The sequence below is a fragment of the Polypterus senegalus genome, chromosome 12, assembly GCF_016835505.1.
Source record: "Polypterus senegalus isolate Bchr_013 chromosome 12, ASM1683550v1, whole genome shotgun sequence".
NCBI lineage: Eukaryota > Metazoa > Chordata > Cladistia > Polypteriformes > Polypteridae > Polypterus > Polypterus senegalus.
The window spans coordinates 129,033,511-129,059,622 of record NC_053165.1 but is presented as its reverse complement, the minus strand read 5'-3'; the positions used below and the strand labels follow the sequence as shown (position 1 = coordinate 129,059,622).

General features: G+C 38.3%; 1 protein-coding gene across 1 annotated transcript in view; it reads left to right on the top strand.

Annotated features, from left to right (window-relative positions):
* Window positions 1-305: 305 nt before the first annotated feature.
* si:dkey-24l11.2 (uncharacterized protein LOC100034462 homolog) overlaps window positions 306-26,112 on the top strand; it is an 82,905-nt gene continuing 57,098 nt past the window's right edge. The window contains exons 1-5 of the mRNA XM_039773416.1: window positions 306-390; window positions 7,374-8,063; window positions 16,879-16,938; window positions 20,718-20,770; window positions 23,152-23,296. Coding sequence (XP_039629350.1) covers window positions 7,386-8,063; window positions 16,879-16,938; window positions 20,718-20,770; window positions 23,152-23,296 — 936 coding nt within the window. The 5' untranslated portion in view covers window positions 306-390; window positions 7,374-7,385. The remainder of the gene's footprint in view (window positions 391-7,373; window positions 8,064-16,878; window positions 16,939-20,717; window positions 20,771-23,151; window positions 23,297-26,112) is intronic.

Sequence of the window (26,112 nt, the reverse complement as noted above, 5' to 3'; positions counted from 1 at the left end):
AAATAAATCAACTTTGTCATGATATTCTAATTTTATGACCGGCATCTGTAGATACTTTATTAATCCCAATGGGAAATTCACACATTCTAGACCGTTAACTTGAAAACGCCATGTACTGTTAGTAAATCGATACATAGCAAGTTTACCAAACTTAGTGCGGATCATTGTGTTCATGTAGAAAGTTATATCTGCATGCATCTATAAATAACAGCAATTTACTATGAAAAAAACAGCTTCTCACCAATAAGATGCAAAGTTCGAAAGTCAAAATATGTAACATTTTACGTATTGTCCTGTAGATGGCAGCATTAGCCCAGGTTATGTTTTTGCTGACCTAAACCGGAAGAAAAAATTTAAGCAAAGTGCGAAGTGGTCAAAAAATTACAAGAGGTAAGTGGTTGTTTTAATCGAAGTTGACGTACGTTTGGTACGTTTGATATACGTTTTTATCTTACAGCGTCATGTATTTTATAATTGAGATTGCTTGTAACTTGTCAACAGCATTTGTTGATACCGGGATTAAAACGCCATTTACGGGTATTATGGTTCATGTTTTCTTTGTTGCAGACGACCCTGGCATTTGCCGTGTATTTCAGGAATAAGTCAGCTGAGAACCTGTAAGGCGTTTCTTTTTCAACCTACAGACTTTTTCCTCAATCACGGTTAAAATCGTAAGGGCGATGAGGCCTAAATATGGGTTTTGTGAGGAATCCGCAGAGCTACTGTACTTTGACATGCGTAAGGAAGAGTATTAGTTAGCGACAGCGAATGAAGGAAAAAAAGGTTTAATATGCCAGCTTAGTTACAGTGGTGTTTGAGAAAGTCTAATACATTAAACAATGATTTTAAGATGGAGTTTACGACGATCTGCTTTAATCACAAAAATAAACTACGAGTTTTAAGTGTAAATTTGATCTTTAATCATGAAATAGACCTTTTTTTCTTCACTGTCTCCCTAATTGTTTTCTTCTCTGTGGCCCTAATACTCTTTGTACATTTGAGCTCATTATTAAGCGGACAGAACTTTTAACCTTTTGTAATTTATTTGAAGTTTGTTTGATGCCTTCAGCTTCATAAGAGGTCAGCACCTCTTGAGTTAAAAATCTTTTTTCCTCACATTTCTTTGGTAAACATAAGGAATTAAAGCCACAGCATTAATGTTAGTATCTCCTCATATTATTGTATGACTAATTCCTGAATGCTTCACTAGATGCAAATGAGAGAAATTGATTAACAATAAATAGAAATGTGTTAACCAATAACCGGTGTTGGGAATCTTTGACTATTGACTGCCATGATTCAGTGGTGATGTTAATCTTTGAAAACTTTTAACAATGCTTTTAAAATTATTGTAATGTGTAACTCCACAGCTTATGCAGGTAACAACCACTCGGAAGATTGGACACATTCTGAAAGGTTCATGCTTTTGATAGAAATTTATACCTTCTTTTATTAAGATATCATTAAATTGACTTAAAACTAGCTAAGACATTACTAGTGTTTGTAATGGGTATTACTGCTTTAATTGACTGATTTTTTTCATTTATTATTTACATATGACTACAAAGCTTTATTTTCAGCAGCCATTCCTCGCTGTGTCTTTAAACTCCCTGAGCCTATCATTAACTATCCATTATCCAACCCGCTATATCCTAACAACAAGGTCACGAGGGTCTGCTGAAGCCAATCCCAGCAAACACTGGGAGCAAGGCAGGAAACAAACCCCAGGCAGGGTGCCAGATTTTGAGATACTGGGCTTAGTGGCAGAATTTCAAACAAAAAGAAAAGGCTAAAATGGGAAGAACAACACAGACATTGGATTGGAGTAATTTAGAGCTGTTGACTGCAGTTCTTACATGTACAGTTACGGTAATTAGACTAGTGAATATGTTCTCATGACCTTGTAAGTTGCTGATAAACAGGAGCCAGAAGTTGGGATGTTTACTCTACTGTGCCTTGTTTGAGCCAGGTTGTTTATCTTGTTTAACATTGTGCATACCAGCACAGCCGAGAGCAGAGCAAGACTGGGTCAGAGATCAAATAGTTTTAATACAAATATTTGCCTAGTGTAAGAGCTAATTGTAAAAAAAAAATTATAATAATCACAAAGTAAAAGTAATTGTGTAGTAGGAGTGTATTCAAATGGAGATTGTTAGTCATGTTGCTGGTGAAAATAATTACATTATTTACATTTTGACAGAGTTACTGTTGATAATAAAACTGTTGCTTTCTAATACATTTTTCACGAGTTTTGATGGAGCTAATTTTTTATCATAAATGCACATACCTATGTTGCAGTGTTCTGGTAATAAATGGTCCAGCAGTCAATGTGTTAATGCCATCTTAATAGAAAGGTATCAATTTCTATCAAAAATATAAAACGCTGCAGGTGCATCCAGACTTTTCAGAGGTACTGTAAATGGTAATCATAAAGTATTTCAATAAAGGTCCTTCTGTCAAAATCCTTTTCAGTTTTGTATTGTTCTTTTCGCATTGAGCAATAATTAAAAAGGCATTACTAATGTAGAGAACCATACAAATACTTTTAATGTAAAACTTCACAAAACAGTCTAAAGAGGTGACATAGGATGAAAGACAAGTAGCATAGATGAATGCAGTAGAGAAGAGAGAGCTTTTAACTTGGGTTACAGAGTTCTGAGCAGTAAAGAGTTAAGGTTATGTTTAGAGAGATGTCACATAGCAATTAAATGTTCGGACCAAATGTCATGTTAAAATATGTGCATTATGTTGTATGTACACAAAGCAGGCTTACATTGTAATAACGGAAGTTTTCTACTAAAATTATATTGACTATTGCTATATTGTTTGCCATTTTGAGATTTTTATCAAATGATGCTTACACTTTTTACTATTTGTTGCATATAACCACATATCTGCTATATTAAAATAAATTTTATTTCTTCTGTCATGTAGATTTTTATTTTCTGTTTAAACAGCTGAATTTATTTATTTTTTTTGGGATTCTGCGTAAGTGAAGTTAACCCAATAATGACAGTTTGTCAAAATGTGCAATTTCAATCCATTATCTTATCAGAAATTTAACTATGGCGAAAGCAGGGCTGTGGAGTCTGGAGGCAGAAGCAATTATTGTGTTACTGGAGTTGGAGTCGGTAAAAATGTACAGATTCCAACGAAATGTAAATTATAATATATGTTAAAATTCTCAAATTCACATATACTCGTATTCGAATTAACCTTTTTCTTTTGGTTTTTTGATAAAAAGTATAACCTCTCTTTTAATGTTGTAATATTCCTCAAAGTTTGTAGCTTTTTAAATAAATAATGTAAAAAAGCCACAATGACAACGCTACAGCCTTTAAACTCAAACTTTAATAGATTACGGTGTTAAAGAGTAACCAGATGATACACGTTGGCAGTTATAAAATGCTTTGTATCTTGTATGATGTGTGCTTTCAGTCAACAGTAAATATACTGCTGTTCAAAGGTTTGGAGTTGCCAAGAAATTTTCATGTGTTTGATAGAAATTAATTTCTTTTTTTAACAACATTCCATTAAATTGAATTATAAAATATAGCCAAGGCATTGCTAGTGTGTATAATGGCCATTACTGCTTAAAATGACTGATTTTTAATTTATTACTGTCATATCTGCAAAGCCCATTTTCAGCAGCAATTCTAGCAGTTTTATAATGATAAACTCTCTGAGCTTATCCTCAATTAGCCATGCTTACGTGCAAATTGGTTATTAGAGAAACCTTTTTAACTTCATTAGCACCACTGAAACCTGCTATCTTGTTCGTTTGTGTTGCAAGATACTTGCATTCCTAAAATTAAGTTCTAAATTTAAAAATACATACATTTCTGGTATTTATTCAAAAATACATACCAAACGCCAGTGTCATTTGCAATAGGGAAAAGATGATTCTGGGTTGGTGGCTTTAGAGGCAGAGATTCAAAGAAAAAGCCATATGTGAGTGAAACTGTCAAATTAAAAGAAATGGTTAAAATGGACAAAATAACACAGTCATTGAATAGAAGCTGAATAGAAAAGCGTACTATTATGCTTAGCATCCTGGAATTGTCTTATCAATTTCTATCAAAAACATGAGTTGGGTGACCCTAGACATTTGACCAGTCCTGTATATTGGCTTAAATAGATAGATAGATAGATAGATACTTTATTAATCCGCAGGGGGAAATTCACATACTCCACCAGCAGCATACTGATAAAAGCAATATTAATTAAAGAGCAATAAAAGCGCAGTGCAAGTTAAAAAATGCAAGGTGGAGAGTGTGAGGTAGGTGTAACAGTCTATAATCTTGTGTAGTGTTAACGATTACCTCCCCTGGGTGGAATTGAAGAGTCGCATTGTGTGACAAATAAATTGCAAATAGAGGAATTGGAGTCAGTGGTACCCTAAATTGAGGAGTTGGAGTGAAAGGTTTTGTGTACCAACTCCACAGATCTGGGTTAACAAGCACATTCTTCCTAGTTTTACTTGGTAGGGCCCTATGGAATCCTTTTTATCTTTTCACAGATTCTGTTTTTTTTTTTTTTTGATTGATTGATTTGATTTTTGGTTTTCATCGTTTTATTTTTCCTTGATTCAGAAACAAACAATAATGAAATGACACTTTACATTCCTTTTAATGAAACCGCACACTAGCACAACTGAACCTTATTTTGCAGTTCCATTCATCAGATAGGAGCCCAGAACCTCCACTATGCTGCATGCTAAGACTGCAGTAGGACAGTGAGTGCCCTCCAGAATTGTAAGAGCTGTTACTAGTTTGATGCATCCTGAGATGAAGGTTAATTTAACTTTTAGGGTCTATGTTATTTTTTTAAAGCCTGAGGTGATGTGTTCTCAGCCAGAAAGAACTTTTTGTAGAGGTGAATATGTTCAGCGAGGTACCCTGCTGATTTGAACCAGGTCTTCTGCTTGGTTTTTCCTGCCTCAGGGTTTCCTGGCAGGCTTCTTGAAGAAGGCAGACTTTACCCACATTACTAGTGATGCAGCTTTACTAAAGTATTTATAGTGATGCCAGGTCTCTCCTACCAAACTGATGACATGACCCAAGCAGGCTGAATGTATGCTATTAGGAATAACCCCATTCCTGGTATGCTTTCAGGTAGTATGATTCATGGTCTGTAACCACTGCTAAAATGTCATTAAGATTCAGCTGGTTGTTGTGAAGAGATTGAAGTGCTGCCTGTGAAACGGTGGAAAAGTGGCAGCTCTCCATAAAGATAACATCTGCCATAAAGTACTGTTCTCCAGTACCTGTAATTGTAATTATGTAAATTATTTCTAAAGATTCTTAAACCTTAAATGTTTACAGATTGAAATGTGCATCATTACATCTGTAGCTTCATCTACTCCATATATTAAAATAATTATAAAGCAAAAGCAAACTAATCTGCAAGACTCTAAATCTGGGATTTAAACAGAAAAAAAGAAACAGAGACCCACTTTTAATGGCTCGTTGCATCTGAGGAGAAGCCTGCTTTTCTGCCCAGGTTTGTAGGTGCCGAGTTTATAATGGAAGAGTCAAATCTGGACCTTGTGTGCCTCGTCACTGCAAGGCAAAACATTCATTAAATTCGGAAACATCTTTGTTAATTTTTAAAAGGGAACCCGTTTACAACCAGTGCCGTTCACTAATAACATTCTTCTACGGGAAAGACTGTTAATACTGGTTGAATATAGTTTCATGTACAATTAGAACTGCCTACATAAAAGAATTACCATACAGCCAAATGTTTACACACCTATCACTATGATGAGAACTATGTGGTCTCGGCTATTTGTGGTTTCATCAACTAAAACATAAATTTTATTGTCGCAAATCTTTCGAAGATCAAAGACATGGGGCAAATGAGTTTAACAAAGGTTCCTCTCATTTTCTGGAATTGCGCCTTCTGGTTTACAAATATTAAATTAAGAAAGGATGCATCTTCATCATTTTTTCGAGCGGTATGCCTGACTCGTATGACCACGAAGTCCTCCAGAAACTTGCATCTGACCATTTTGTTATTTCACTTTTTGATCTTAATTTCTCCTTGTTCTTGAGATGGGTTTTAAATTTGATGTGACCATTGCAAGTATCTTTTTGTGTCCTGTCTATGGTATGCTGGCAAAACTTGCAGAAAAGTTGTTGTCCAGATTCATAAGTCACTGGGATATTGTTGTGCCCTCAATTTTGCAGTTAAGTTTGTGTTTCTTATTTTTTTCGATATAGAGTATCTGATACTGCTTGCTTCGACATTTCTGTCTTGTGCAGCTAGCTAATTCACGTGCCTTTAATGAGAAGACATGCAGGAAACACATGCACAAACAGAGGCACAACTGAATTTCTACAAAGAATAGCATTCTCTTGGAAAACAACAAACTAGAAAATAGTATCTGAATGATAGAACTACAGATTATTCAATTGTCTAATTTATTGGGAAGTTTTGTAACGGCCATCCCTTCAGTCTCTAAATTCCACGCATTTCCATTTTTAAATCTAAAATCCGTTTTTATGGATTAATCCCATGATTCCTTCTGTGTTTTCCGCATCGTGGAAATCATAGGGCCCTAACTTAAGAGGTCATGTCCCTCCTTCCTCTAAATTTTCATCACTACTCCCCAGCTTATTGATTTAGGTGACTTGCATAGTACATTCCCTTCTAAAAGTGAATTGAATTTTTGCACACTTTTCTTTTAAAGACACATCTGCTACTTACCCCATGTTGTTTGTAGTGATGACTGAGAAAACTTTTTAATCTTGTGTTTTTATGGAGAATGGACATCACAAAGTTTATGATATAGTGGGTTTCAATGGGGACCAATACTTCATAGTTGCAAACAATATAAAAATCATTTAGAAAATCTCAAGTTACTCATATTAATCCAAATATCAGGTATTCAATCTTATGCTCACAATGTCTGAAAAGCATGCATTTTTTGGAAAATGTTTTTAAATAAATATTTTCGGAAAATCAGAATATTTCAAAAATGTGAACCTCATTTAAATTAGACCAAGCTTATTAATTAAAGGTACGTCTTCAATGGTGGACCAGTGAATGATGGAGAGAGTGGGAACTTCACTTCAAAAACTCAATTTTCCAGAAATTTTAATCTATTTTAGCAAAAATTAAAAATTTTGGGCAAGCATCCATATTTGGAAGTAATTTGATGTTTATAGGGGGTAGCCCAATGGATACTCTGTCGCTATGAATGGGCCCTTGCAATGGGCTGGGATCCTCCCCATGGTTCCACACACCGAAGTTTGTCAGGCTGCTCTCTCCCATTACCCTAAGTTGAATAAAGTTGGTTTGAGAATGTTGTATTATAAAACCTGTTCTAACTGAACTTTGTGGGCTAATGCAGTGTGTTTCTTTTTCAGTCTGTGCTATAAATGGATAAAACCGAAAGGCTGCCTGATCTTGAAACAGAAAAAGAAAGCCTGAACCAAACCTCTGCCTCCAGAAGTAACAGAAGCAGTCCTCGATTTTGTCGATTTTATTCTCAAGGACTCTGCGCGTTTGGGAAAAGATGTAAATTCCTACATCAGTTTCCTGAGGCAAAAGAAGAGCTACAAGGAGCAGAGAGTTATGAGCAGAAACCACAGGACAGTAGTGGATATGATGCTGAGATATCGGAAGTCCTCAAAGACTCTTGTCAAGTTCAGAATGTTTCTGAAAAGAATGCTGATTTGAAAAACAGTGGTTCTGTCTTACACAAAGGAAAAGATAAGTTTAGCAAACCATGCAAATTCTTTTTGTCTGGTTGTTGTACATGGGAAGACAAATGCAGATTTTGGCATCCCGAGCAGCTACCACCTCTGATGCATTACTCCGGAATAAGGGAAAAATGTAATGAAAAGTGGAGACCTTCTTCCACAGTCCACAAAAGAGCTCCCTGTGAGGAGGTGAAACTACATGAGCTTACAGCTGAACTGGCCAAGCAACTTAGAGAAACAGAGATCAACCAACTAATAAAACGCTTTCCAAAGGACCAACTAATAATCCAGGAACGAGAAGATGGAAAATTAACTTATTACCGTGTAACTGTCCAGCCTACAGATCCTGATTGGGCAAGTTCTGTTAATTATTAATGTGCTTACCCATATATTTATTTACTAGCCGACCCACGGCATAGTATACGCCACATAATTTATTTATTGATGGGTGAACACTTCCTGAAAGACACAGCTGTCCAAATGGGGTGGGTTTGAGGATACGACTGTGAGTGAATGAAAAGATGGAACTCTGGAGAGAGCAACATACAATTGTCCGTGACTGAAAACTGGTTTTGGCAGATACAGGCATATCTTTTTGAAAGTTTGGCCCTGTGCCTTATTAATTGTCATTGCAATGGCTAATCTAACAGGAACCTGTCTGCGTGTAAAAGTAAAAGGCAAATTTGAATCATGAATCATGCCAGTGGGAGTAAGACTGTTGAGAAATTCTTCGGGGAATGAAAGTTGATCTGCGGGATCGTCTGTGACGATGGAGTCAACGCTGGTGAAAGTTAGTTCGTCGGTAGGGATACGTTTCAGTACTTGTTCATTAAGGTGTAGCGAGTCTCCGTTGGTGATGCTTAATATAGTCAACGCTGGTGAAAGTTACTTCGGCGGTAGGGATACATTTCAGTACTTGTTCATTAAGGTGTAGCGAGTCTCCGTTGCTGATGCTTAATATACAGTAGCTCGCGTACTGAGTTGTTCCAGAGTGACAGTTGAGAAGTCGATATCACCATATAGTTGTTGAACTGGATCAGAATTAAAAGGAAAGCAATGTGAAGGTAATGTTATAGGTGTTCCATTTTTCCCATCCTCAACATCGAGGAGCCATTTTGCGAAGTGTTGTTTGTGAGGAAGAGCTCTCATATTTGTCGTCAGTGTAATTCATGCGTGTGATGCCACAAAGGTTTCTTGTTAGTGCAACTGGCGACAGTAAGAGCTCGGGAGCCACGCATAATGACGGGGAGTATTTGTCGGAAATTTCCACCCAATATTATTGTTTTCCCTCCAAATGGCTGTGTGTCACCCATGAAGTCATGTAATAACCAGTCAACTGCTTGAAATGCGTATGCATGTTTCTTTAGCGCCTCGTCCCATATTATCAATTTGGATTGTAGAAGATGTTGAGCGTGTGGCGAGGTAGGTTTGATGTTGCATGTGAAAGTAGTAGTCAGCTTCAACGGTATTTTAAAAACGGAATATGCAGTACGTCCAACAAGTAACAGTTGCAGCTATTCCTGTAGATGCTATGGTTGTAGGAATGTCTCAACTAGCTCTGATGGTATGAATTAGGGTTTTGTAAACAAAGGTTTCCCCTGTTCCTGCAGGACCGTCTAAGAAGAAGCATGTTTGTCGCGGATGGGAATCGCAGCATGCAACATGTCAGCAGTGTGTTTCTGTTCTGTGTTGAGTTTGTCGTAGTGTTTCATAGCGTGGGAGTGTTCAGCCTGAGCGTCGAAGGTGGGAGATGAATGACATAGTGGAAGAATGTCAGTGGGGTGTAGGTGTAATTTGTGCAGGTTGAGGCCATGTGGTTGCAGCATGTCATTAATTTCCGCGAGAGCATATATGCAAGCGGTGCATGTGGAATATTTTGTGAGAAGGTCCTCAGAAAGGGAGAGTTTATGCGTGTCCCAAAGGCGTGGAACGTGTGTGGTTCGCTGAAGACACAGATGAAAACGAAAAGTTGTCACAAGAATGGTGGCATTCGTATCTGGGATGCCTCTGTAAGAGTATCCTGCCATATCTTGTTGTCTTTAAGAAGACCTACAGTAATTGTTGGCGCGCTTCTTTGAAAGTGTTACATTGGACGCCATTGACAGTTCGTAGATGGTGGAAACTTGTGACGCCTACGGAACAGGTAAGGAGAAGTCTGAGGAAATAACGTTCAGTGTCGTTAATGGCAACAACAGGCGTTCTACCAATCACTTTTGTGCCTCCTCTGATTCTCTTTTTCCTTTTTCCAGAGGACTGTTGGAATGTGTAATGTTGGGGAACATCGGTGTAACGTAACTCCACTGCTTCGGGATCTGTCTTGTTAAGTTCAAACCATGCTAAGAGCATAGTGTTTTTGTTGGCTTGTCTTTGTAGCGCTTGTTCTTCGTGACCCTCATGAAAGAAGATGTCTTGGTGTTTTGGCAGATGAACTGGTAATCGTGTAATAGCGTGAGATTTTTCTGAAAGACTGCACTCGTTCAAACGCCACATAGCCTCAGGAGCACTAACATACCTACCGTCAAGGAAAGTCTGTATTTTGTCATATAGGAAAACATCATCGGCTGGCTCCCTGTGAAGTGCAATGGATGCAGCGTTGTGTCCTTTATAGAAATGCTTATATAGATACTTGATACATTGAATGGATGCGCAAACTTCAACATTAAAATGAGCATTGAATTTCTGAGAAAGCCAGGAACTGTAAGGAACTATCCAACAGTTGTCGATATCGTATTTGCCAACAGTGGCAGTTCACCCCTGCCTTTGGCGGTATATGGGGTATCCTTGTGTGTTTTCTTGAGTCTCTGCATTGAAGTCCTTTGGGAAATTTTTGGTACACGTGCTGTCTTTCATGCAAGGTGAGTTGGCGTTGAGCATTCCACACGGACCATGTACCATGCATTTAGTGACAATTTGGAAAAGTCAAGGGTGCATTTCAGGATTTGGAAGCTCAGCGTAGACATATTTGTCTATGTCATCTTTGGTCCTTATTTTGGATTGTGAGTCAAGTGTAAGTAACATATGGCAATGAGGCAATCTTAGTTTTTGGAACTCAATGATGAAGATGTAAGCGAGAACATTGCCGAAAATATTCCTCTCCAGAATATCTGTTAGGAAATCTCTCAGTTTGATTTGAAAGACGCGAGCAACGATGTTAGGCCTGTGTTCTGGTTGCTCATGATGGGAAATGGTGTTAGAGATTTCCGGCCAAGCAGGATTGCAGGTGAAGGTTAGGAATAAGTCAGGCTTTCCACATTTGCGGACAATTGCCATCGTGTCTTGGTAGTTCTGTTGCATGTACCTTGGACTGCCTTGAAAGGTAGAGGGAAGAATGATCAATTGTCCAGCGCAGAGATTATGGTCTTGTGCTTTCGCAGCAACAGCATCCAGCAGTCCCCTGTACAGTAATCCCTCCTCGATCGCGGGGGTTGCGTTCCAGACCCCCCCGCGATAAGTGAAAATCCGCGAAGTAGAAACCATATGTTTGTATGGTTATTTTTGTATATTTTAAGCCCTTATAAACTCTCCCACCCTGTTAACATTATTAGAGCCCTCTAGACATGAAATAACACCCTTTAGTCAAAGGTTTAAACTGTGCTCCATTACAAGACAGAGATGACAGTTCTTTCTCACAATTAAAAGAATGCAAACATATCTTATCTTCAAAGGAGCGCCATCAGGAGCAGAGAATGTCAGAGAGTGCTCACTAAGAAAAGCAAACAATTTAAAAAAATCAATACGTGCTTTTAAGTATACAGAAGCACCGCGATAAAGCGGCATTTCGTAGAGGAGCGTCCGTGTCCTCTGTGCAAACAGCCCCTCTGCTCACACCCCCTCCGTCAGGCAGAGAGAGTGAGAAAGATAGAGAGAAGCAAACAAGCACCGCGCGGGAAACATATCTTATAGCATTGAGGAGTTTTAGTTAATATGTAATACATGCTCTGATTGGGTAGCTTCTAAGCCATCCGCCAGTAGCTTCCCTTGTATAAAATCAACTGGGCAAACAAACTGAGGAAGCGTGTACCATAAATTAAAAGACCCATTTTCTGCAGAAAGCGGCGAACCAGCGAAAAATCCGTGATATATATTTAGATGTGCTTACATTTAAAAACCGCGAAAGTCGAAGCGCGATATAGCGAGGGATTACTGTATTGCTCTATACGCAAATCTTGTTGATGGGAGTGTAGGTAATGTAAACGCACACCTTCTGTTCTGACATATGCGTCGATGACGTATTGCTGGAAGAGTTTGCCACTGGAATGCAAGATGCTAAATGCAGATCTCATGGCAAGCCTGTAAGCATAAAATTGGAGCTGCGTGACTCGTGTTCTTTTCGCGGTTCGCTTTTCCTCAACATGGTTCAATTTTATGTGCCAGCCTGGATCTCCATAAGGGAATAGCAGTGGATAAGCCATGGGGTCACAGTTCATATCGAGTACAGAGATACGCTTGCAAGCATCTCCCCTTGGGTATATGCAAATGTCGTGTTGTGCAGGAGGTTCCCCGTCTTCACCAACAGAGATAGCAGCAACATCAGTTTGACAGGACAGGGTGTTATACCTTCTCATATCCAGAGTTGGATTTTCCATGAATACCATTCGTACAGCAGCAACAGGGTTACTGTGAGTGATAATGTCATACATTTGCATGTAAGACTTAGCGAAGGGATTAACCTGTCGTATCATTTTGTCTAGTTGCAGCAACGAAATGTCACTGCAAGTGCTGTTACATTCCTTTTGCAAACGTTGAGTGGTAGCCTCGGCAGAATCGAAGATATACAGTGATCTCTCGCTATATCACGCTTCGACTTTCACGGCTTCACTCTATCGCGATTTTTTTCTCATACACGCTTACGTCACTACGCATGTGCTTTCTGAGAACATTTATCTAAGCCCTATGATGGCTCCTAAACATGCTGCTTTTTCTAAGCCTTCTGACAATAAAACTAAGCGCCGGAGGAAGATGCTTACTATCCAGGAGAAGGTGAAACTCTTGGATATGATTAAATACCCTACAAAAGCCTCCTCACGCATATGAAAAGACAGTGCCAGCAACTGCCTATCAAGATGTTCTTCAGCCGTGCACCCACTGCCTACTCCTAGTACTTCTTCACTGAAGACAACAATGCACCTGCTGAAGATACTGCACCACCTCAGAAGACTCTCCTACTGAGGTTGTGCCTTAATAGGTTAGTTGTTGTTTGCAATTAAATGTACAGTACAATAATCTACCATATAAAAGCGTTCGGGATTGTCCTTCCGTCCCGTGAGTGCATAGCGGAGCGGTATTCCGCTTATTACAGACTTACTACTTGCGGCTTGAGGTACAAAGCGACACGATGTGAGCAGAGTTCTGGTGCTGTCATCGTTCCCTTGCTTTTGTGTGCGATGTGCTGGAAAAATAGACAAAATTATGTCTCTGGAAATAATTAATGTTGATAGAGTACAAATGCCTCATCGCGTAGTAAATATCAGGGGAGATGGTGCTTGCTTATTCTCATCTCTAGCTTATTTAGTGCATGAAACTCCGTCTTTAGCGGTACAGATTCGGGCTGACATTGTATGACTTAGGACAGGCACTTGGGGGGATAAAAAAAAATGTAGGTTTTCGGGAGATGTTATGAATGGGCACATTGATGTTCTCATTCTCTACACTTACATGCCTGATGTACACATGGAGCGCACAAAAAATGAGGATAAAAGTCGGTCGCCTTATAAGGCGAGTGCGCCTAGTAATATGATATTTGTAACGTCTAATATGTCTTATTTTCTCTTATTTTGTCTAATATATTGGGTAATACGGTTGTAATGGTGACTAAAGGGTGTTATTTCATGTCTAGAGGGCTCTAATAATGTTAAAAAAATTATTTAGTAGGTCGTAAACAGGTTTTCTATACTCTAACTGCGAAAATATTCGATTTATAAATAAAGAATCCTACTTCGGGAAAATTAATTTATCACGGTAGAGTCTGGAACGGATTAACAGTGATAAACGAGTGTTTACTGTATAGCTGACCGTATCGTTGTGACGTGTTAGGATTGGTATATAAAGGAGAGACTTGGTGATAAATTTGACCGTGGATTCTGAAAGCATACAGTCCGTGGTCAGATGGTTGAGCGATGTGGGCGTCCATTGAAGCGAAAGCTAAAGCAGAGTTGTACTCCCTGTTATGATCACAGTAATTTCAGGACAGCGGGTTCTTGCCAGTCAAGAGGTTATGTAATAAGAGGAGGTTGGGATAGCAGTGGCAAAGACACCTTGCTGTTATGACAACACTTAGTGTAATGTGTGGATTTGTTGACCTCTAATGGCCAATGAAGAGCATTGCAAGAAGTACATAGTGCGGTAGGTAGGCCAATGTTATGTTCGTGGACAGGAATGGCGGTATCTTCTTAAAGCAGCGGAAAGTTGAATGCGATGACTGTGCATGTTGTTTGCGAGAAGATGTGAGTTTTTGGAAGAGCTTTTGCAATTTTTCAATGAATGTGTCATCGGAATGTGTTTCATATGTTTGTTGAGAAGAAATGATGTTTCGAACGATTTATTGCAGTGTTGATACTGAAAGGATTTCGTCAGGGAATGTGTTTTCAAATGGTTAGTAAGATATCTGCATGCGTGAAACTGTTTGTCACAAATGTTGCATACAAATGTTTGTGTTGAATGGATTTGCACATGGTTGAGGAGATCCATCTCGGCCGTGAAGTCTTCGTTACAAAATGTGCAATTGAAGGTGTGAGTGGAATGAGTTTGTAAGTGCTTCTTGAGAGTGCGAGTTGTTTTGAAGCATTGCTGGCAATGTTCACATTGCATCATTCGTTCAGTGGAGTGTGTTTTTAAATGAGCGTTGATATATCTCTGCAGTCGGAACGTTTTGGAACAAATGGTGTATTGAAAGTCCTGTGTGGAATGCATTTGTTCAGTGGAGTGTGTTTTTAAATGTGGGTTGAGATATTTCTGGAGTGTGAAGGGTTTGGAGCAAATGTTGCATTGAAATTCCGATTGAAATGCGTTTGTAAATGTTTTTCAGTAAGAGGATAGTGGGAAGGTGATGTCACATCAGTGTGGAGATCACGTGGGTGTGTATTTTGTGTGCATATACCAACATTGTCAGTAGATGGCACCAGAAGGTCATCACGTGTGTTTGTGAGAGGCAAGAGAACTTCGTAATGCCCATGATCCAAAGGACTGCTAAAGAGCAGGGATATGGAGAGACATTGGCCCGGATTGTAAACTCGAGGCATGAGGACGTTCTCGGAAGTGAATGGTGATAGTAGCGGGAAGTATTTGGGACATCGCCACAATTTCTGCCTTGCCACCATAAACTCCGGAAGTATTCATGTAGTCAGCGTATTGTTGAGCAGACTATATAACTATGTTTCTGTGACTAAGAACAACGGACAGCACGTCTCTGAAGCTATCCCAATGTTGGCAAACAAAGGTTACAGCCATGTTGCGAAGTTCGAGAGCAACAGTTTCGTCGATGACATTTTTCTAGAAATATGTGACTGATAGAAACAAACAGTTACCTGATGCAGGAATTTGTATAACTTTGAAAGAAGTGTTGTTTCCATGAAAAACATGTGAAGCGGTGGCCATGTTAGGAAAATGAAGAGTCAATGTGGCTCAAAGGACAGCAATGAGAGAGACTTGTTAGCAAAGCAAAGCAGCCGGAACCGAAAAGAGCAATGAAACGTCAACATGGCTCAGAGGTGCATGTGGACTGTAGCAGAGACCAAAGCGACTGAGGATGTATTTGGTGAGGTGTTGAAGGGGGGGCACATGAGCAGACAGTGTGCATGCCTCGAGAGTGAGGGTAAGCGCGGGAGGAGGGTTAGAGTTGGCGGACGGGGCTCCGTTGTGCGTACCAAGCAGGCAGTGCGCACACTTCGAGAGCAAGGGTGGGCGCGGGAGATGGGTTAGAGTTGGCGGGCGGGGCTCTGTTGTGCTTACCCCATGGTCGGGGATAGATATATATATATATTGTGAAGAGCAGCCGGGTCCCATTCCCGGCAGGGACGCCCCTGCTACTTATGTTCCGGGGGAGTTGCCATGGGCAGTCCAATACCTCCCCTGGGACGCTTGGTGGCAGCCTCCCTGGCCGTCGGTGACTCCCCAACCGCCCTCAGGGCTCCATGGGAGATGGAGTCCTCCACAGCTTGGTTGGGGCCCGGCGTGGCCGCTAGGGGGAGCTGCCTGCTTCCCACAGCCCGGCTGGACGAGCTTTCAGCCCCACCCGGAAGTGCAATCAGGACCAGGTGGTTAATCACCTGGAACGCTTCCAGGTGGGCTATAAAAGGGCCCAGCCACCACCACTCGGAGAGCCAGAGTTGGGAGGAAGGAGACGAAGCTTGTCTGGGAGGAGTGGTGGAGCGAGGTGGAGAATTGTGGTTTGTTTTGTGCTTTGGGACTGTGTTTGGGCTATGTGGCACGGAGAAGACGTGTCACACAGCTGAAGAAAAAATAAAGCCTGTGTGTTTTTGTACACGTGTCTCTGCATGGTCTGTGCCGGGTCGGGCGCTATATAGCGCCTTTTACTATATATATATATATATATATATATATATATATATAGATGTTTCAGAATTGTTAAAAAGGTAAATATATATTTTAAAAGAGTGTACTAAGTGAAAAGAATCCATTACTACATTATTAATTCTTCCAGTTTAGTGCCTCTAAAGTTAAAATATCAAATGGTTTAAAGGATCATTTTGGTATTTTTCAAGTTGAAATTATTTTTTTGCAATGGTGGTGTACATTAATTTGCCACAGTAAATTGTTTTCTTATGTTAAGACTTAAAACTTACTAAATATATACATTTTGAAATGGCAAAGTTTTCAGTTTCAGTAAATTATAACTGTTGTGTCTTTGATGCAAGAATACTTTATTGTCCATAGTGAATGTTATGGCTGGAGTTTTTGCCTAAATGAGAAAGTAAACAAGTGCAAAACCACAGATGTGCCTGATAGCGTGGTGAAAAATAGAGCTGTATAATATTAGCCATGGAAATATTGTTTACTAGCAAATTTGAATACTGTAACTTTTAAAGAACATGAAGGTTTAGTTCAACATTAGCCATAAAGTGAATGAATGCATAAACATCCATTTGTTTTCTGATGTTAATCTAAAATACTTATTGTTTAGCTAATTTGTGATTGCTTTTTTATTTTTCAGCCATTTGACTTGAAAGAACTTGATATAATGATCAGTTTTCCAGATGACTATCCACAGGAGGTATGAAGAACAATTCCTAAATCCACAAAGGAAATTGTTTCAAATGTTTATTCTTTTCATTATTCTATGTTTTTTGTCAATGACATGCACAACAGCATTATTATAAGTGGGAAAACATTCCTAGCAAACATAATAAACAAAATTCCTAGCAAACATAATAAAGCTGTCTGATAATTTAAGGACACCTAACATGTTTTAAAATCAGTTTTGTGATACGTGCATTTATTATAATTTGGGACAACTCCACTAGAATGCTGCAGACACTGAATGCTGTCTTGTAGCTTGAGACATTAATAATTTATTATAAATTCAGTCCATAAAACAAGATAACAAATGTGGAAGACATGAATATGAATCAAATTTTTCATCTTTGCATCCCAAGACTCCATGTATGTCTGATGTCTTTTCCCTTGGCCAGGAAAACAGCTCAGAAGTATATTAGTGGCACCAAAAGCATGAAAAACAGAATAAAGATGGGCTAGAACATTTCTTAATTATTGTAATAGTTAAACTCATTGTGTAAATAACTAACAAAGAGATGCAATATGCACAGCTAATTAGCAGCTCTAATCAGGGTATGTAGGAAGAAAGTGGTGAGTCTTCAGCCTGTATTAAAAAGCTGGGACCAAAGGGGCATCTCATAACACAGCAGTTTGATCATCCCATAGCTTTGCAGCCTAGTAGTTAAAATCTTGACATCCCTCATTTTTTAAATCAACATTGCAATTTGGAATGTTAAAGTACAAGATATTTGATAAACCATTTTATATAAAGAATTGGAAATGTGTAAACATTTATGGAAATCTGAACCTATTAATCTCAATTTAGAGCAACTCAAAATAGACATATTTAATGTTCGTTTTGGTGAATTCTGCTAAGTACTAGAAGTTCATATGGACCACACTGTGCCTCTGCAGTGTCTTCTAGCATGACAGAAATTTTCTTCAGTTTATTTCATGTTTTACGCTCATGTAGGTGGTTGGTGCTTAAGTTTTGGGAACTGGGGTTTAAGGCATGCAGCATGCATTCTCCTGATTAGTGTTACAATCTCTTTTTTCTGGTCTTGTACACTCGCTGTTCACGTTCTCTCTTTTTTGCTACATGCTGGGTAGACACAAAGTGGCTGATAAAATAGCTTGATTCTGCCTTATTCTGTTTGTTTTTAGCCATTTTCAATTCAATGTGTAAAAAAAGGGGTAATAAAGTAAAAGGGGATTTCAACAATGGATATAGTGAACTTTATTCTGCTATATAATCCTTATTTGTGCAACACAAAGTAAGACAGTTATTAGTTTACATACATGGTGTGACAGGGGGCTGTATCGCTCCCTTGAACCCCTGTCCACGACTCCAGACACCAGATAAAAGTCCAAATGATGACTTTATTTATTCACCACAGTGCACAAAGCACCCTCACCTCCACTATACTCATAAATCACAATAACAATAATGCAATAACTCTCCTCCGACTCCCAGACGCGTTGCCACCCTTCCACCCAGCTCAGCTCGCCGTCTGGGAGCTCCCACAGTCCTTTCATCCTTCCTGACCCGGAAGTATTCCCAATCCCCAGTCCACGTGATTCTCTATCACTTCCGGGTCAGGTATGAGTCCTCCTTCTCACCCCGGAAGCACGTCGCTCTTCCTTTGACGCACTTCCAGGTTATAGGGCACAAATGAGTCTTCGGTCCTCCCTGCAGCTCCCACTTGCCGCTCCTGTGGTATCCAGCAGGGTCGTGTATAAAAACTACATAGTTCATGACTCCCTGCTGGTCTTCGGGGCACCTCCATACTGCAGGGAGGGCTCCATCTGGCGGCCTGGGGTTATTGGCTGGGATGACAAGCCGGCCAAAGACCACAGTGGCTTACCTGTTTCATATTGGTCACTCCCTTGCTAAGGGATTCTGCATACTCTGAAATGGAGGTACTAGAATAACACGAAAAGCTATGTGGCCATTGCAGGCTAACAAGAAAAAAAAAACTGTTGATGCACAAGACTTTTGATTTTAAACAAGTTTTAAAAGCTCACATGATTTTTACTTCAAAAAAACTACTGCTTATCTTACCACCTGCCTCCTGGTTTATCCTGAATGTAAACCGAATAAGTGTCCCACCTACAAGTTAACACCTTCAGTGCTTCAAATGGTTAAAGCACCAAGAGCTCGCCGACATCAACAACTGTTATAAATGATGAGTATAATCGCTTATTGTACTCACCATATTGTGTCTTTAATCTGAGAAATCCATATTAAACAAGTTTACATTTTTTGCTGTCTCCTTGATTATAACTTCACTACTACTTCCCTGTCTGTGTCATTAGAGCATGTATAATGCGGAGGACCAGCAAGGAATGGTTTCAAAACTTGTTTTACCAGGGTCTGTCAAAGGTTGGTTTGTTGTTACACTTGATTTAATTAGTTTTGCAAATTTTATTTATAGAATCAACCTGCAATTTCACAAGGAGGTTATGTTGAAGCTTTTTCTTCCTAAAGTGCACTGTGATTTGGAGTAAGGGTGGGGCTTAGGTAAAAACAGTTTTTTAATTTTCCTATCTGGTTTTCAACCTTAAATCAAACATTTAAATGTTTTTAACTTGCATCTATAATTGCAGTATTTAGTAGTCCATCATTCAAAGATTTGAATGTGCTGTGTAATTTTTATGTAATGATAAGTTTGGATGCATAGTAGAGCCTAGGCTAAGAGTGTCAAACTGAAGGACTGTGGACCTCTTTGAATTGTTCGTCCTCACGTATATTCAAAATGTATTAATTCATTGACCGTTTGTTTTTTCAAAAAACCAGCATGAGTTTTACATAAAGATGGTGTCCATATGTAATATAGCCAGATTAAATTGACACCTGGCATTAAAATACTTATTCAGTCACTGCTCAGATTTCTCTGCATAGCATGGCAAACTGTAGCTATTTAATTGTAGTTGTGGTCAGGTGTCATCCAGTCGTGAGGCATGTTATGTTCAGTTGACATTACACACTGACGTGATTTCCCCCTCCCCCCCAAACTCAATGCTGACTTTGATTCCTTAGTTTCTGTTATCTTTCCTAATTTGTTGCAATGTCCAAGTAAAACAAGCTGATAAAAGGGCGCAAAACGTTTGGGTATTGCAAAAGACAACTACAACATTGAACTGTGTCTGCACCTTGAATGATGCTTAAGACTCCAGATGGCATTATGTGTCAAAATGGTGTTAATTTCATCTAATATAAAATACAAAGGAGTGATAAATAGAGCTAGTACAAAGGAATAGACAGGATCAATAAAACGTGCTGCCCTACTGATCCTTCCTTTACAGGCACTGCCCTTATGTAACAGGTGGAATGGCTCTTTTTTTTCCCAGTTTCCAAGTGTCATACCAAGTCATGTTCCTTTTGCCTCCTCTTCTTTCTTTCTTTCTGTCATGACCATAGCCTTTTCATTGTGACAGAGAATTTATGCGCTGGAGTGTTCTTGTGACTGTAGATGGATGAACTCTGCTTTGAGGCAACTTCAGAAACAATCAGGCAGTTTCTTCTGGTCCTGGGGGCTTCAAGCTTGAGCTCTTGGTACCAGTCCCCCAGTAGTTCAGCATGTTTCCATCCTGGATGCCACTTTATCTCTTCTACAAACGTTTACTGTTTTATATTATGAGTAAATAATGTACCTCTTTCAGACATAACTCTCAAAAGTAATATGTTTCTATTGTTTTCTCAAGTGCATAGTTTGAATAATATAATGTTATTCCAGATTGTAGTCAACAGATTATTATTTTTTTTTTGCTTTTAAGGTATTTTCTGTTGATGTACCAGAAGACCAGTATTTACCTTCAGTCATGGGAAGGTAAGATGCATATTTTTTATAAAACAATTGTATTCATGGTTTTAAAACATGTTTATTTTCATGAGTGGTATATATTTTAACTGTCATATTTGAAAGGTCGCAAAAATATACAGTATACTCAGGATTTTTTTTGCCAAATTTTCATTTTAAAATGATTTTTAATAAACAGCAGAGTTATTACTTTGTATTTTGTAGCAAAAAATGTTGAAAAATAATAGCTGTTCTAATAAGGCTATTTCACAACTTTTTGTTATAAATGAGGAATATTGTTTTTTTTCCTTGCTTAAAATTACATTTACCTCTGGTAGGGATAATTTCACAAAAGCCTTTTTCCAATAATATTTATTTAATTAGGTTATGGCACAACCCAGGAGGAATCTTTTCACTATTGTTCTTTACAGACTTTCACAAAATCTTAGCTATTTCATTTAAAGCAAAGGTTTGTCTCTTCAGAACAGTTTACCCAATATCAAGACAACATAGATTGGATTTAATAATGCCAAGCATTTTTATTTCATTTTTGACTTGCAGAGATTGATATATCTAATAAGGGAGAAAAGTCATCAAGAGAAAAGAGTAAGAGTTGATACACAAGATGTTAAATTAATTTGCAAGGATCAAATCAGAGTGAAATTAGAAACAAGATGATTGTAAACCAGAAATCTTCCCCTAAATATTTCAGTATGAGTGAGAATTCTAGCAAAAGCTTTCTTTTAAGAAGTGTTAAAGTTCTGTCATGTTCCACTACCCAATTTGTCTCCCTACTTGATTTGCACTACAAATGTGCAACCTTTTCATGTAGGCACAGAGAAGGTTGAATTATATGACTCTGCCCAGTGTATGCCAGAGATGTATACTACTTTTCAGTTTTACATGATAGCTCATTTTACTTTGAGATTGTGTTGAGTTTGACTCTCCAGGCAGACGTGCTGTCCAGTCCAAGCCTCCGGAAATAACCATCCATCTGCCGCAGCCAGGTGTTATATGGGTGTCCCCTTGGCTTGGGCCAGACCTCCATCCTGTGGGAGGGCTCTTTTAAGGTTTGTTTTGTATGGTAGCTGCAGCACATGGCTAATTGTGTATACATGTGGTATACATTCAGTGGTAGTACTCATAATAATCGCATTATGGTCAGTCAGTGTACCTCTGAAATGAAAATACAATACATTTTTTTTAAATTTTTTTATTTATTTATTTACTTAAATACATGTCAGGAGGAAAGCGGTAGTACAGAGTTGTCACATTATATATACTTGAAGCAGATCTGCAGCGATCTTATAGCGTTGCGCGAAAGTTCTGATTTGCTGCTACAGGTCTGTTATTTCATGCCGGCTCTCAAAGCATCGCAGGGCTCAGAGAAAAATACATTTTTTTAAACCGACGGCAAGGTGAATTTCTAGGAAAGTATTCAGCAAACAAGGTCATTGGCAAACACAGCATGTTCGCTGCAAAAAATGATTTGATGAATATTTCAAATGAACATTACTCAACATATTTTAAGACTCTGGAAGAAACCATTGTTACTCATGGAATGAAAATTGTATTCAGCTCCTTTCAGTATGCTTTAGTGTGTGCTCTTGTCACTGCTTTCTCCATTTTACTAGTAATCTAGTAATGCATCATTTTCTCAAAAGATTGTACCAATGTAGGATGATAATTTAAGACTAAACTGCTATTGTTATCAGCTCCTGTTCATGATAGTCTAAATATTCCAGCCTTTTTTTAAACTGTACATTATTCAATTCATGGAAGTCCGCAATAGTGCTTTAGACATAATCTTCCAAAACAGCATTCATTATGTTTTCAAAGTTTATTGTCATGTGCACAGTAAGGAAACATGTTTCTCTGTACAATGAAATTCTTTCTTTGCTGTCCACATCAAATGACTAAACCAACGTATAAAGATAAATATATATGATAAGTAACAGAGGCAGCATAAAGTATAAAAACAGAAGTATAAAGTGTAATGTGCAGGTGGGTGTGTGATGGACAAGTTAAATACAGCTGTGTGAGGTAGATAGAATGAGGTGAACCATGGTTATAAACTCCTGTCAGTTATTTAGGAATCCAATGGCCTTGGGAAAGAAAGGGTTTTTTTAGCCTGGAAGTCCTTCATTTCATACTTCTATACCTCCTGCCTGAGGGTAGAAGTGTGAACAGTTTTTTGTACAAATTCACAACTTAAATGAATCCAACTATCTTAATCTTCCATCAGTATCTGTACTAGGAAGTAATAAGGAATATGCAGCATTGTTTAAAAAGGAAGAAATTGCAATATACAAATACTAAAAGAAAGTGTTTTAAGTAAAGTGATTATGCTTATTTGAGCATGTCTTTATAAAGAAATGTTTGTCTCTTTTTGTGTGTGTTTATTTTTGCAGATATGTATGTAAATCATCACAAGAGTGGGTAAAGGCCAAGCATGAAACCAACAAACTTATGGGAAAAGTGGAGCTGCTTTTTCGACCATTCTTACGATGGCTTGATCGTAACATGGAGAGGCTTTTTACTGAAGGTGCTAGAATGGTAAGTGAAGAAAGTCAGGTATGCAAAAATAATTTTTATTTTATTCTTTGAAGGAAAAATTCAGCTCTGTTCTCTCCATGTGTGGACCATCTCAATGATAGTCTTTAAATAAGTAATTCTTATTAAAACATTTTTAATGTATTGGTATGTTTTCATGTAAATTGATTGTTTACTTATCTGAAGAATGATATTAATATACATAATCATTTTTCAAAAATATGCTCCTCTTTTACAGGTTTGTGGGGAGCTAGGTGTTGCACCAGTACCTTTCAGGGCATACTCAAATACACACCCACTGTCACCTAGACTTATCCATTTGTATCTTCCAGAAAACAAACTAATAAAACACAATTCATTCAGACACAAGGAAAATGTACAGTCAACCTTAAACAAACAGTGGGTCCACCAGGACTCCAATATGTGCCTTTGAGACTGCATTATTAATTGATGTGCCGCCATTGTGGTCATCAGTTTTATTAATTTATTATTGTCACTTATAAAATATTTAGTTGTGCTTAATTGTGAATAGGGCTGGGTAATATGGCAAAAAAATTAAACCTCAGTTTATTTTTAAACCTGTGGATGATTCATGATTTATTTAAATATTTCGTCAAAGAAAAAACTTTCAACTATCTTTCGTAAAAAATTAAAAATATATATTTTTATTGTTTATTTATTATTATCATTTTTGTTATTAACCACTATTAGCAGTCCAAGCCCTGTTTTTTTGTCACACACAAGTCATCCCTCATGGAATTTTCCACTTCATTATTTAGTTAAATAATTTATAGATCAATTCTCTTTCATTTGAAGTGAGACACTGCTTTTCTTGAGGAGTAATCCATGCTGTAGAGAAATCCCTTGTGTGGATTACCTAACAAAAAAATTTAATAGCAACTGCAGATAGATATTACTACTCTGGCCCTGCCATCTTAAGTGTGTGTGTGCTTTAAGCTTTAAAGTTTATTGCTGTGTCTTCTCTTAGATAGGTGTCAATACGGTATCACAGTTGAAATTTGCTGCCTACCTGCCAACCCATAATGAACACATATTCTACCTACAAAATATCACTTTGTAAGAGTGAACCAATCAAACACCTAAATATAATTACTTTTATCCTTCCACCCACCTGTAGCCCCTTACTGCTGAATTGCAAGCAAGTGGTGTACGGGGGGAAAAAAAAAAAAATGAATACCATTGCGGCTAAACAAGGACGCTTGGGGCCCTAGATGACTGCCTATGTCACCTGAGTTACAGGCCGGATATGACTACAGGACTGTAGAGTGACCTGCTTGAAAAAGAGTCACTTCCTCCAAATGTGCTCTAATAGGCCTTCAACTGTCAATTTCAGAAAGCCTCGTTGTTTCTCTTCCCTGTTTTAGCCTGGCCACTGTTGCAGGATAAGAAGGTATATTCTTTCCCTGGACTGAAACAAGGCACACTCTGCTTTTACTGCTATCACGTTGTCTAAGGGGATATAAGTAGGGCAAAAATACACTAAAACTGGCAACTGGGGACAGACTTTATCTTTGTCCCATGATTTTTTGCACTGATTTAATTCTGTTCATTCTGTTTAAAGAGCTGAAATAATTTGGATGTGCTGACACATTTAACCACAATTATCTTTTTGCAAACTTTGCATTTTACATTGGTTAGTTCAATATGTGATCTTCGATATCCAAACTAATTCCAGACAACTGACTTTGGAACTAGCTCATTACTAAGAGAATCAACACTTGTCATATTCTTTGCATTAATGTTTTGACTGAACACATGACTTGCTGATCAAATTAAAGTCTTTGCTTCACTATCCAACTGTAGCATTTGGTTTAAAAAAATCCATGTTTGAACATTGCTTTAAAGCAGGAGTGGGAAAGTCAATCCTTGAGTGGTGCAGTGGTTGCAGGTTTTTGTTCCAAACCAGTTGCATAATTAGAAAACAGTCCTTGTCAATAATTTGATTTCATGAGTTGTTAGTGCATTAAGTCTGCCATGTCTTGTCATTCTCATCTCCTAGATTTTTCCCCCTTTCTAAGGATATAATCCAAATGATTTGAAGGTATACATGGGAAACAAGCTAATTTGAGAAATTCTGGTTTCTTTTGTCATTTGCATCTTATTGCTAATAAGGAGCAATTGAAAACTGAGAATACAGCTGTTTAAGACTAAATTAAGCAATAAGGGTTAAAATCTTAACGAGCAAGACAACTAAAATGAAACAAAAGTGTTACTTAAGCAATAAGTATTTCTTATTAAACAATTGGGTTGGAACAAAAATCTGATACCCTCCAGGAACGACTTTGTCTACCCCTGCTTTTAAGTATTAATTAGAATTAAACGATTTAATTGAAAAAAATCTCTCAGTTCTACTTGTAAATGTGGGGTGACATCATAATTAGGGTGTAATGGTGACTCAGAGGATAAAGATCTGTGCTGGTATCTAGAAGGTTGCCGGTTCAAATCCCGTTGCTGCCAGAAGGCATCCTACTCTGTTGTCCCATTGAGCAATGCCCTTAACCTGAAAATTGCTGCAGGGGTGCACTGCACAAAAAGACAATTTTCCCTTGGGGAGTAATACAGTGTACCAAATACAAAAAATAATTAATTCTTTATGCTGCTTGCTTATAATCCCAGAGACCTGGAGCCTCATTTATAATGCTGTGCATAGAATTCACACTTAAAACATGGAGTACGGACAAAAGTGGAAATGTGGGTTGCACAGAACCATGCATAAGCCAGCTTCTGCAAACTAATGCTCCATAAATGCCGGTCAGCATGAAATGTAACACCCCACCCTGACTCCTCCCAGAATTTTG